At 37.3% G+C, this 13,508-nt stretch overlaps 1 protein-coding gene across 1 annotated transcript in view; it reads right to left on the bottom strand.

Moving 5' to 3' along the window:
- Nucleotides 1–13,508, bottom strand: part of LOC110213699 (protocadherin-23) — a 219,151-nt gene that overhangs the window by 71,705 nt on the left and 133,938 nt on the right. Inside the window, exons 7-10 of the mRNA XM_078148850.1 lie at nucleotides 12,237–12,336; nucleotides 6,427–6,584; nucleotides 4,507–5,343; nucleotides 1,086–1,329 (exon numbers count right to left, since the gene is read on the bottom strand). Of these exons, the coding sequence (XP_078004976.1) occupies nucleotides 1,086–1,329; nucleotides 4,507–5,343; nucleotides 6,427–6,584; nucleotides 12,237–12,336 (1,339 nt within the window). The remainder of the gene's footprint in view (nucleotides 1–1,085; nucleotides 1,330–4,506; nucleotides 5,344–6,426; nucleotides 6,585–12,236; nucleotides 12,337–13,508) is intronic.

Genomic DNA, 13,508 nt, shown 5'->3' with positions numbered 1-13,508 from the left:
AGTGTATCTTTAACTATTCAGTTCTAAATGGAAAGAAGAAACAGATTGTCTATGCTTTTCATGGTGTTTATCAAAATTTAATCAACAAATATAGAAGTTCCTAGAATGTGCAAAGCGCTGAGCTAGGTATTCCAGTAAGATGGACAGTCAGATAAAAGCAGTGGTGTCTTATGCTTACATTTCTCTCTGGATGAGTAAAGTAGATGGTCCACTAAGTAGAAGACTTGGTATTTTGAGACTTATACTTTCTAAACTCCTTGCATACACACAGCGTAGAGCAGTGGAGAGAGCACAGGGCCTGGAGTCAGGAAGACCTGTGTTCAAATCCCCCTCAGACACTTACTAGCCGTGTCATCCTGGGCAAGTCATTTAACCACCATTTGCCTCATTTTCCTCATATGTTCAAATGGCAAACCACTCTAGCATCTTTGCTAAGAAAACCCCAACAGAGTCAGATACAACTAAAATCGAATGACCAGCAACAAATGTATCCCCCAGAATTAGAATATTCTCTCTCCTCTCATTTTTTCTTATTTCAAGAAAAAAAAAATTCCTCATCTAAACCTTAGTTAGGTGCCACTTCCTCTGAGAAGCATATCTCCATAGGAAAGAATGCTTTGCTTACTTAAATTGGCCAGAAACACTTTGTCTGGATTTGTTATTATTTTTGTTTTGTTCACATTATACTCTACCTTGTACTAGGCTTTTCTGGAAACATATTCTACTAGACTGTAATTTTCTCGAAAGTAGGGATTGTAACCATTTTTATCTTCGTATCACCTCAATCACACAAGTGCTTTGCATACCCTAGGCATTTGATAAATATTTTTTAATTGAATGGTAAAAGAAAATCAAGACAGCTAGAGACAAGTGATTCTGTAAGTTTCCTGTCCCATGTCTAACTTTAAATTTAAGCCAAGTACCATTTTCTGAGCATTTGCAAGCTTATTTTTGACTCTCCAGAGAATGAATGAACACTGTCTTTCAGAAAGCCATTCTCAGATGGTTAACCTATTTTTCTCTAGAAACAATCCAATGCTCCATAATCTAGGTCAAACAACTAAATATAAAGGGAATGAAACTACCTGAGTCTCTGTCCACAGCTTCCACCTTGGTAACATATTGCCCTGGACCTTGATTTTCAGCAACTGTAGCTTCATAGAGTTGTTGCTTAAATTCTGGTGCCTCATCATTTATGTCAAGGACATAAATTGTCAAGGTCTGTGTTGCGGAGAGTGCTGGCAGGCCATCATCCAGTGACAGGAGGGTCAGTACATGAAAGGTTTGGGTTTCATAGTCCAAAGGACAAATAGTTGTTAACAAGCCTAGGTGGAGAAAGTTAAGTGATAAAAACGTCATCAATATCCCCAAAGGGGCAGGTGGTTTTCACAGTTCATCTATCTAACTAGGACATTTTGATGGAAATTCATTCAGGCTCTACAATTGTGAGGGAGCGGTGAGGGGAACTCAAACTCATTCAAAATTTTGATAAATGTTCATGACTGAAGCATAGAAATGAAGAATAAGAAGATTCAGTCCAATGTAAAATTAAAGAAATAATGGACCTTCTAGGATCCATTGAATGCAAAGGTTCTTAATCATTTTGTGTATGTGTGTGTGTGCGTGTGTGTATGTGTGATGGACACCTTTTTATCAGTCTAGTAAAGCCCTTCTCAAAATAACCTCTTTTTTAAATTCGCTAGTTTAAGAAAATGCTAAGTATCATTTAGAGATTAGTGAAAATAAAGATACATCATTTTTCTCGTTCAAGTTCAACGACCCCCTGAAAATGATTCATGGACTCCTTGGGGATTAGCTCCACGTAAAGAACCCCAGCTCGTCTCTCTCTCTACCTATAGGCTGTAATTAAACCATCTAAGACAGTCTAAGGGGCATTAGCAGTCTGAATCAGTATCTCAAATGGTACTCAGGATTACTGCAGGTCAAATTGCTATCCTGCCTAAATAAGCTGGTTATTGAGAATGTGAGTCTGGCTCTGGTCTCCTGAAATTCTCAGCGCGGCATTATAGAATTAGGTTCTCTTTCTACTGCCTATCTGTTAACTGCCTCTTTTACTGACAGTAAAAAGCAAAGACTTTATGAGGAAGACAATAAACTTCATGAATAAAACATGGTGGAGCTTGCAGCCCACTGTTGCTTTCTAACTACCCATATGCTGTAAGTGTGATAAAGATTTGTACTGGACAACTGCACCCAGATTCCCAGGATCAAATGTTCTTTTAAGGGTGGCATTTACTTCCATAAACAATTCAGCCTCCTATGAAGTTTTATTCCAAATAATTAAGGAGGAGGTTTTCTGGTTTAGAGTTCTACAAACCCACCTTTGAATAATTATTTCTCTTGAGCACTTTTCCTACTTTATAGCCTGGAACCATTGAAAACCCTTTTGCTAAAAGTCTGCTTATGAGAAATATGAACCTTGAAGAAAGATAAACCTTTCACACATGAATGTATTTGGCAATTATCATTTTATGTACCAGAAAAATGCCTAAGCAATTGAAAAAGTATTGCCACAGTCGAAGATCCATGACATCTTTTGCTGGGACACTTATCTGTCTAAATCTATCCATGTTTCTTTCTCTGACAGCCTTGAATAGACTGGCCTTAGCTATCCCAGGAAACAAAGTGGGTATCAGTGGAGCAACTGGGAGACCCAGATCCAGAGAAGATCAGTGGCCTACATTTGCCATATTTCTCCATCAGCTGGGTGTTTAGGTCATGCCCACATGCCCTCAGAAGAGAACCAGATGTGGACGATCCGTAAACACACAGAGGCAGAATATAATAAGGGACAGATCATGATTTCCAAATGCTTGACATCTATTCCCACGTCAATCAGCATACTCTTCGACAGGAGAATCTGCTGCTGCTATGTTTGGAGCAGTATTTCTAGGATTCAAGCAAAAGTTACCTCCCTTTCTGGGAAGTGAATGAGATATTAATTCAATTGCTTTTGGTTTTACTTGGAAACGAAGTTATTGTGAGGTTCATTTTCAGTATCACATAGAACTCTCCACATAGAACTCCTTACCAAAAGAACTGAAAGCATTTTTCAGATGGTGTACTATCACCATGTTTCTAAGGAAAGAGGAAAAGGTGAGTTTGAAAGTGGAAAGGAACACCAATTCTGCCATCTTTCTCTTACAGTTAAGCTGCTGACACTGTGGCAAATACATGTTTTTGCCACAACAAAGCAATGCAAATCTACTCAGTAGGTTTCTTGTGTGGACCTATTTACTTACATGGTGGCTTTCCCACAAGAAGGTAACTTCCTTGAGGGAAAGGACCACATTTTTGCCTTTCTTTATGTCACCGTGCTGAGTAGGTCAATGCTAAATGTTTGATAAATGCTGGTGGATTGGTTGACTGCTAAGTGGATGTGAACAGTAGCATCTTCATGCCCAAATCAGTCCCAGGATCATTTATGTGGGACCAACGTTGAGGCTACGTCTTCTGAGAGTCAGCATAAGTTTGGAGAGGCTCACCAGAAATTGTTTTAACCACTGCAGTTCTCAAATACCATCTCCTAAGACATAGAGCATTGCAATCCAAGCTGGCAGAGGCAGCATTCCCACCAATGAAATTATGGATGCTAAGAGTGCCAAAGTACCTTCATATGGCTTTGAAGTAAATTTTCTAGACTAATGTCTCAATCGACTGTCAGTAATTCAAGTTTAGAGCTTGACTATTTTAAAATCACCATCTCTGCCTCTACAGATACAAACAAGAGGCAGAGGAGGGGGTCAACTATTTGAAAATAATTTTAACCTGGAGTTTTGGGGGGGTTTTTTTGGCTAGGCAATGGGATTAAGTGACTTGCCCAGGGTCACACAGCTAGTAAGTGTTATGCGTATGAGGCCGGATTTGAACTCAGGTCCTCCTGAATCTAGGACTGGTGCTCTATCCACTGCACCACCTAGCTGCCCCCAATGACCTTTTTTTTAAAATACATTTTTGTTACCATGTCAATGTAATTGCTTTGCTTTTTAGTCATGTGTATTTTATTCTATGTATTTAAAAACATTATTCTGAGAAGGGGACCATAGGTTTCACAAGATTATCGGGAAGGTTCATGACACCAAAAAGAACCCCTGTTTCTCCCTCTCTCTCTCCTTTCTTCTCTTCTTTCTCTCTGTGTCTCTGTCTCTCTCTTTCTTTCCCTCTGTCTGTCTCTCTGTTTCTCTCTGTCTTTGTCTCTATGTTTCCCATATATTAGCCAGCCTATGATTTGGTAACCAAAGGTGGTCACTAGTACTTTTCTACAAAAGCTATCATTCATACATATGTCAGTTTGTGTCCACTGAAAATCTAACTCAAGCAGTAAGGAGAATGAAATACTAATGATAATTATATCTTTTCAAACTGTAGCTATCACATCTTGAGAACTATAATTCCATAAGAAAATATGAAAGAAGTTAAAAAGTATGAATTTACTTGGTTAAACATAGTTTAAAATTAAAGTTAACATATTCCACCCTACCTGATGTTCTCATCCAACGTGAAGGTTTTGTTTTCATTTCCTGAGAGAATGTGATATGTGATTCTTCCATTCCTTCCTTCATCTGCGTCCTTAGCAACAATGTGATGCACCAGGGAACCTATTCCTTCATCTTCTGAGATATAGGTAATAGCAGAGGACACAAAACTAGGACTGTGGTCATTGACATCTAAAATGACCACCTTGGCTGTCATGGTTCTCAATCTCCGGTCTGTTACATTTACAGCCTGGTCTGATGCTGTCACTGTCAAGATAAAGTACTGAATGGTCTCCCTATCCAATGGGGATGCAGTGACCAATGTGCCATATGAGGGGTGGATAAGAAAGGGATTTTCACCAAGACTGCTAGTTTCAATGAAATACTGTACTTTGCTGTTTAGAAAACTGCCATCTCCATCTTTGGCATTAAATGTGTAGACCAAAGTGCCTACAGAAACATTCTCCTCTATGCTGATCACTATGAAATCATCCTGGAAAGAAGGGGAATGGTCATTCTGGTCTTCCACATCAATACTAAGGAAGATGGTGCTATTCAGTGGAGGATTCTGGCTATTATCTTTTGTAGTCACCCTAAGAAGATAGTGAGAGGTCATTTCGTAGTCAAGTTCCCTAGAAAGAAATAAGTCCCCTGTTGAGCTGTCAATCTCAAAATGGATATCCTTGTCTTCTTCAATTATACTTAACTGTAGCTTTCCATTATGTTGCTGTAAATAATCAGGGGACTTTATCAGGCTCATTACTTTTGCAGGCTTAAAGTTTTCTGGTATGACCAAATGCTGAATATAACGAGAAACTGACGGCCTCTCTTTGGAGAGTGGAATCACCTGAAACAAAAAATATAGAAAATCTGCTGGGGGGTTTTTTTTTGTTTGTTTTCATTGTTCATTTCAACACTAATTTAGAGGGTGATTCATCAGAGAAAGTCAGCTCTTTTTATATTAGAACTGGGCAGACATCAAAAAATGCACAATACATAGTAGGTAAAGCCACTGCAGATCTTACTTACCCTGTTTGGTTTGTTCCAATATCTGAAATGAGAGTTTAGTGAAGTCATTCAAGGCTTAAACTATGCTAGAGTCTTGTGATTTCTTCACTGGGAATGTGGGTTGACTAGTGCCTCCTTTAAAGTTACCCAAAATTATCCTTTATCCCAGAGGCCAATGTATATGACAACATCTGTGTACATTTTAAGTATCATGTGTTTTTGTTTGTCTGAAACAAGAGACTTGAGGAATGATGATAGACGAGTTTTTCCTAACCCACACATCTCTAATCAATAATGAATTGGATTCGGAGACTGAGCTCTCAGGGACTTATTCTCCTTTTGCATTTGTATTAATGGTAATTACATGCATGCTCAAAAAGACTATTTATTCATACTCTTCCCCTCTCTTTTTTTACTGCTTTTTGTTGATTTTATTTATTTTTTTCTTTTTTTTTCCTTTTAAGGAGACTACCCACAGCTCATTTGTTCACCATGATTAAAGCAAAATCCAAAATTGCAAGTCCTAGAGTGACTTCTGTAAAACTCCAGAGAAATAATAACAAGCAATGGAATTTATTATGTAGGAGCTGCTTGTGCACAATTCATCCTGCATAGGTCTTTGGGAGTGGGAAGTATACTTTTAGAGGTAACCCAGGAGACATTTTTTGCACAAAAACAGAGGGAAAAATTTTTTAAACCATACAATGTATAACAAACCTTTTTACAAAGATTTTACAACACAGTTAACACTTTATCTCCTTCCTAATTCATCCAATTGCTACCAATATGAAGCTGAATGAATGAAATTCTCCCTTCAAAGAATGCAAATAATTGGTGCATGTTCATTCCACTCACTGGGGCAAGGAACAATGAGACCGAAGATTTACAAAGCTCCAAAACTGAAGGTTCAAGAGAAACCCACCTCAATGTGAATGACTGCATGTCCTTGAAGAGAAGGCATCCCCTGGTCACTTGCCACCACAAGCATCCTGTAATGCGGCCTATGGTTATGCGAGAGTGGGGTGATTGTTCTTATTTCTCCACTGTTGGCATCAATCTTAAAGTGCTCTGAACTCTCTTCTAATTGAAAACAGAATCAAGACTCTAATGTTAATTTACAAGTACGAAAGAAGAGATCCATTTGCCCAAACACACCTCTCTTTTCTAAAATTAACAAGCCTTAAATACTGTACTGATAGAAGTAGAAAGAGAATATTTCTAATAGAGGCCAAAAACAGCAAGAATGCTTTTTAAAAAAAATCCTGCTTGATCGAAGCACACTATTTGCTGTTTTTTCGTTCTGTTTTGTTTGTTTTCTCTTTCTTGTGGTTCCTTCTATTGGTTCTAATTCTTCCTTACAACATGACTAATGTGAAAATATATTTAATAGGAATGTATATGTATAGCCTATATCAGATTAAATGCTGTCTTGGGGAGGGAGGGGAAAGGAAGGGGGAGAAAAATTTAAAACTCAAAAGCTTATGGAAGTGATTATTGATAAAATAAATTAATAAATTTTTTTTCAAAAATCCTGCTTGAAATTTGGCTCTTCCAAAAAGCTAAACAGCTCTGAATAACACTAGCATTAAAGATGACTGTTAGAAGCACAAATACCATTACTAGAATTTTTTCATAATTTTTATTCCATTTATGATGCTTTTGTCAATGCAATAACGCAATAATTGCAGACACTTTTGTGAATATTTTGCTGTTTGTGTTATGTGTAATACATATTTGTGTGTGTATGTGTAAATGCACACAGATATCTCCATCCATCCATCGAGATAGCCAGCTAGCTCTCTATCTATCCATCCATGCATCCTTTTCCTAGAACTTTTCCATGGAGGATTTCAGCACAGAGTACAAATGCCAGAGAAATTCCCAATAGATGGTGAAGTCCTCTAGATGCTCTTGTCTGTATGTGGGATTGTGCTGGTTGCATCAAGCCCTAGGATACAGCAGAGAATCCTCAATGAGATCTATAATCATTTAATAATTCTGCCTATTTGCAGTGACTAGAAAAGAATGGCTATTGTCTAGACTGATATGTATTTGGATGGTGATCCAAAGAGTTGGTCCCTAAATGTATTTATCCCCTCTGGACACTGCTGATAAAGAATGAAGTAGGTCCAAGATTAAATAAGAGGGGGAGTACAGTCTGAAGTGCCTTTGGGAAATTGGAGTGGGCTTTTACTGACCACAGGTTTCTCTCTGAAACAAAGAATTATCTTTTTTTATATCAACGGGGCAATACTAAAAGGTGAGAAGCATAAATACAACCAAATCGAGGGGTTTCTAAGACTGTGGCATCCAGGAAGCCAAAAGTCCTAGCATGTTCCTGAAATGACAAAGATTAAGGAGACACTATGTCTGAGAGCAGAGAAATAAATTGGAACGCCATGATCCCAGCAGGTGCAGTCTTCAAGCAGATACCTGCACTAAATGCTAGAGCCACCTTATTCTAGCTCAAAGGCAAGAAAGAGAACTAGTGAAATCTTCTTCCATGTGTGAGTCTCAGAGAAACTGTTTCTCTTCTGCTGAGAATCCAAGACGAACTTTCACTCATGTGGGAGTACATAGTGAGACATATGTAGAATTATAAGATCGTAGATATTTTTCTATTGTTTTGTAATTCTTTCTCAATTAAATATTTTACATTTTGATTTGTGATTCCTGCTTGGTCTATGAGTAAGGTAGGTACACACTGAATTTGGATAACCTTTATAAGTTCCCAAGAAACTGGGTGGGGGCTCAAGTCATATGAGATAAATTATAATGATCCAAAATTCCCACATTGAACCCCAATCAGAGTGCATCTAGAGTTAAGCGGAAAATGGGTTACAGAAGCATTTTAAAATTAGATAATGTAGAAGAAATTCCATTACATTAACTATAATCCTACCAGTTCTTTCCATAAAAATAAACATATTTTTCTGCTTCTGAAAAGCACAGCTGTACTAAGAACCATATATTTCCTAACATGCATCAATGTCGAGAAATTAAGAATATAAGTAGGTTTAATCCACTGCTTGTTCTAGAGATTTGTAATTTAAATGATCTCTTATGATTCCCTCCTACAAGTCAAACACACAAAACCAAAATACAACATATCCCACAGCAGTACCGTAGTGACTGCAGTCAATTCGTGAAAGTATTACAAGAGTTTCATTCCTGCCCTTTCAGGGTGAGAAGTAATTCTATTTTATGATAGTTTACTTTTCATTCTTTCCTTGCCAATGTCAGGTAAATAATCACAAGTATAAATGGAATGGCCCATGAATGTGAGCCACAGCTAAGAACAAATAATAACCTGTGAGAAAACTTAGAATGAAGGGGCTATTGGAAACATCAGTTATGTTCTCTTGCAAAGTCTCCCTTCAATCACACTATAAGCTGTCCAAGTCAGTCATAATGGTTTTAAAAGTATTAAGCACAAAATACTAACCTCATAAATCTTTTGAAATAAAAAGACAGAGAATAAAAAGCAAATGCCATGGCCTCTGGATTCAAATACTACCCTGGACTCCATTCACTCCTGTCCCCAACAAAGCCTCACCATTTTTTATAACAAATCAAGGTTTATTGCTAACATATTTAATCCCCAAAACCCAAGAAATATAGGCAGCTTTGTCAAGAAATTGTTTTAAAAAGTGATTACTTGTTTGCATATGGAAATATAGTATATTTTTTGAGAAATACAAAAAGAAAGTTTCTCTATCCTATTTAACCACTGAATCACAAGTAAGGCAACTGAGAACTAAAATTAGAATGAAAACAAAAAAGGCTAATCAACAAGTATTTATTAAGCATTCACTATGTGCCAGGCATTGTCCTAACCTAAGTGCTAAGAATACCAAGAAAGGTAAAAATATAGTTCTTATCTTCAAATAGCTTACATTCTAATAGAGAAGGCAAGGTGAAACAAGTATGTTCATTCTATGTGCATACAAGATATAAACAATGTAAATGGAAGGTAAACTTGGAGAGATAGTCATGATGTCCTCATTAGGTAATCTGGTACACTACTTTAAATCTTTTTTATTTGTAAAGGGTTTTTTTTTCCTGTGTTTTGGCCACATATGTTATGTGTATCCACACAGATCTGTTTAGATATGGCTCACAGGGAGATAGGAACAGTTATGTTTAGAACCTCCTCCCCCTACTTTTATCCAAGAGAAATTTTGATTCCTGTCAGGAGGAGAGGCAGGATGTTGGGATCAGCAGCTGGCTAAGAAAAGCTAGCAGGATAGAATTCTATCTACTCCCTTAAACATTGTTAGTCTGGGGAAAATAATTTTTAGTTTTAAGTTGAGCTCCTGTTTACTATCCCTTAATGAGGAAGATGTGGCTCAAGCAATATATCCAAGGTTTGCTCCCCTTCTCACCAAGAGCTATTTCCACAATGAACATGCTTAGCAAATAGCAAATAAAACCATTTTCAAAGTCAATAACAAAAAGAAATAAAATAAAATCTACAGATGAGATTACATACCAAATGATAAACAGAGTGAATGACCTATTCCATTGGGTACAAGAAGTCTCAGCTCAAGCAAGAGAGAGAGAGAGAGAGAGAGAGAGAGAGAGAGAGAGAGAGAGAGAGAGAGAGAGAGAGAGAGAAAGGATCTGACATCTCATTCAAGGAGAAATTTCCCAAAGGCTTTATCTAGTGTACTAAGCTGGAAATAGGGACATGCTCCTCTATGAGTTAGTTTCTTCCCAGGGTCTTTCTTTCCCTTTAGGGACCTGAAGACAGTCTGAAACCAAGTCTTCTTTCTTAAAGCTAAAAGCCAGAAGAACAAGATTTTCCTTCTCTCAACTATGCCCCTTACACAGATGCAAAGAATTGAGTGAGAGTCTTGTGCAAATGAGCTTTGAATCATGACATATCACATATCATGAACATATGCATGAACATATACATGCATGTGTATATATGTATATATACATATGTGTGTGTGTGATTTTCATGCGTAGTGTTCAATATAGTCAATATATGTTCCCTTTAGAATTCCCAAAATGTTAAATATGCTTTTTACTCATATCCTAATGCTATGTATTGAGAAAAATGTAATCCTTGCCTCACAACATTAAAATGACTTATTAAAGCTGGAAGGCTTTTGTTTTGACACAGAAGGTACACTATCATTTTTTTCCCATTAAGGTTTCAAACTCCTTTTTTTCCATTATGGTTTCAAAATTAAGGTAATTTCAAATGAGTACAAACATGATTAGCTACAGTAAAGTCATACTGTATATAGGAATTAGGTACTAAATTAAGGTGAAAATCATAGGCAGCCAAATTGTTGAAAATTCTTCAAATTGCTCATCAAGTACAGTTACTGTCTTTAAAACAGCTGTAGTTGGAATGGGGCAAGGATTCTTGAGAGAAGGCAGTGGATATCTGCGAGCTAATCAAGCTCAGAGGATTGCTATGGATACAATCTAATGTAAATTTTGTTCTTTATAATACTTAACTAGTCTATTGGTCAGGAGAAGGGTAAGAACCAGAACTCATCAAGCAAAAAAAAAAACAAACCAATTAGCCATAAAGAAAACAAATGGGGCCAAGGAGGGGGTGACGAGGAGGTGCTCCAGAAAGGGTTTCACTCATAACGTTGATTATATTGAAATGTGATCACACTATTACATAACTGTTCCTTCTTTCAGTTTCACCATAAGGCAGGATGAGACACAAGGTAGTCAAAGAGAACACAGCAAGGGTGTTCTAACTGACTAGGAATTCTAGGAAAGATTATTATGGCTGCCCCTCTCAGTTTAAGCAGAATGAACAGACTCTGAGTGTGTTGGTGAGGATATTCTAGAAAAAACGTTTTTAATATGTGATCCCTCAACTTTTTTTAATGTTTGATAACTGTATTTCAGTAAAATTACTTTCCTTTATAGTGTTATATATTTTATTTTATGCATTTAAAAACATTATTCTAAGAAGGGATCCATAGGTCTCACCAGTCTGCCAAATGAGTCCATGACACAAAAAAAGGCTAAGGACCCCAATTCTAAAATCACACTCATCACAGTTAAGGTGGCCACCTTCTGATGTACTGAAGAAATAGCAACCAAGATGGAATAACTGGAGAGATTGCTCATACCATTTCAAATGTTTTTCTCTTCCCTTCTCTTCCCTTCTCTTCTCGTCTCTTCCCTTCTCTTCTCTTCTCTTCCCTTCCCTTCCCTTCTCTTCTCTTCCTTCCTTCCCTTCCCTTCTCTTCTCTTCTCTTCTCTTCTCTTCTCTTCTCTTCTCTTCTCTTCTCTTCTCTTCTCTTCCCTGCTCTTCTCTTCTCTTCTTCTCTTCTCTTCCCTTCTCTTCTCTTCTCTTCTCTTCTCTTCTCTTCTCTTCTCTTCTCTTCTCTTCTCTTCTCTTCTCTTCTCTTCTCTTCTCTTCTCTTCTCTTCTCTTCTCTTCTCTTCCCTTCTCTTCCCTTCCCTTCCCTTCTCTTCCCTTCTCTTCCCTTCTCTTCCCTTCTCTTCCTTCCCTTCCTTCCCTTCCTTCCCTTCCCTTCTCTTCCCTTCCCTTCCCTTCCCTTCTCTTCCCTTCTCTTCCCTTCCCTTCCCTTCTCTTCCCTTCCCTTCTCTTCTCTTCCCTTCTCTCTCCTTCTTCCCTTCCTTTCCCTCCCCTCTTCTTCAGCATGACTTGCAAACCACAAAATCTATCAGCCTTCAAGTTTTCTTAAAGACTTTATGTAATCTCTCCATAGCAATCATAAAATCTTACCTGAAGATAATGAATATAAAACTTCTCCATTGTTTCCTGAATCAAGATCCTTTGCAAATACAGTGGTAACCAACATATCTGCAGTCTGACCTTCCAGGACCTGCCACAAAAGCAAATGGCTTACAAGTGTTTGTTTCATAATTAAAAATAAAATGTATTAAAGAAACTTTAAATGAGACAGTATCATCTATTTAACTCTTCTCATTTACTTTTAAAATCGACATGAAATTCAGTTTTTCTCTCTGTAAAGCTATATTGGTAGAGGCCATGGAAATATGCCAAATTGCACATTTTAAAGAGCTCCATTTAAAGACAAACCAACTGCCCTTCAGGGTATTTGACAGATTCTAGTAACTCTTTAAAAGAAGGAAATCAAGGAAATTGAAAACACTGATATTGTGAATTTCCTTTGGGGATTCTAGCACCTCATTATAGATTATTTTACCACTAAGCCCTCCTTGTCAAGGTACTAAAAAAAAAAAAGTGGTGCATATGCTTGCCCATAAAGGTTATACACACAAAGGGGCTGTCATGGACAATCACATTGGAGGAAAATACAAAATCTTACTACAAGGACAAAGTATGTGTGTCTCCTCATTCCACATTTCTATGGTAGGCACACAAATCTGGACAATATTTCAATTACCCATAGGGCACAAGGCCAATAACTTATTGGGCTTTCATATAGTCCCTAACTTGGAAAGCTGGATCAGAGATATAACTTCCTTAACAAATGTACGTGTGTAGTGTGAGATCAGGATTATCCAGATAAAGTAAGTACATACAATTATGTGGATACAAATCCATTGCATCAAAAATAATTGGGGGGGGTATTCAGTAAGTTTATATAAGAATAGGATGACTGGGTCATTTTTTTAGAGCATCACATTAACAAGATTTGTTAACATGAGGTGATTCATGCAAGGTCTGGTTAGCTTTGGGTAGAGAAGTGGAGGTGTGGGTAGAGTGGGATAAGGGAGGGAAGTACTGAATTAGTGATGGAAGAGAAATCAGTGCAAAGCTTCCAAATCTCCTAATAGAGCAGTTCAAACTCATTAATGGTTGGTAAGGTGATCTTTTTTTTCAACATTTCAATTTATTATTTATTCATTTTTAATACTTTTCTTTTAAAATTTTGAATTCCAAATTCTCTCTCCCACTCTGTCCCCACCCACTGAGAAAGCAAGTAATATATAAATTATACATGTTAATTCAAAACCTATTTCCATATTAACCATGTTTCCAAAAAAAAAGCAAGAAAAATAAAGAAAA

Source organism: Phascolarctos cinereus, unplaced genomic scaffold, assembly GCF_003287225.1.
Source record: "Phascolarctos cinereus isolate Bilbo 61053 unplaced genomic scaffold, phaCin_HiC Scaffold_9;HRSCAF=440, whole genome shotgun sequence".
NCBI lineage: Eukaryota > Metazoa > Chordata > Mammalia > Diprotodontia > Phascolarctidae > Phascolarctos > Phascolarctos cinereus.
This window is presented reverse-complemented; position numbering and strand designations above follow the sequence as displayed.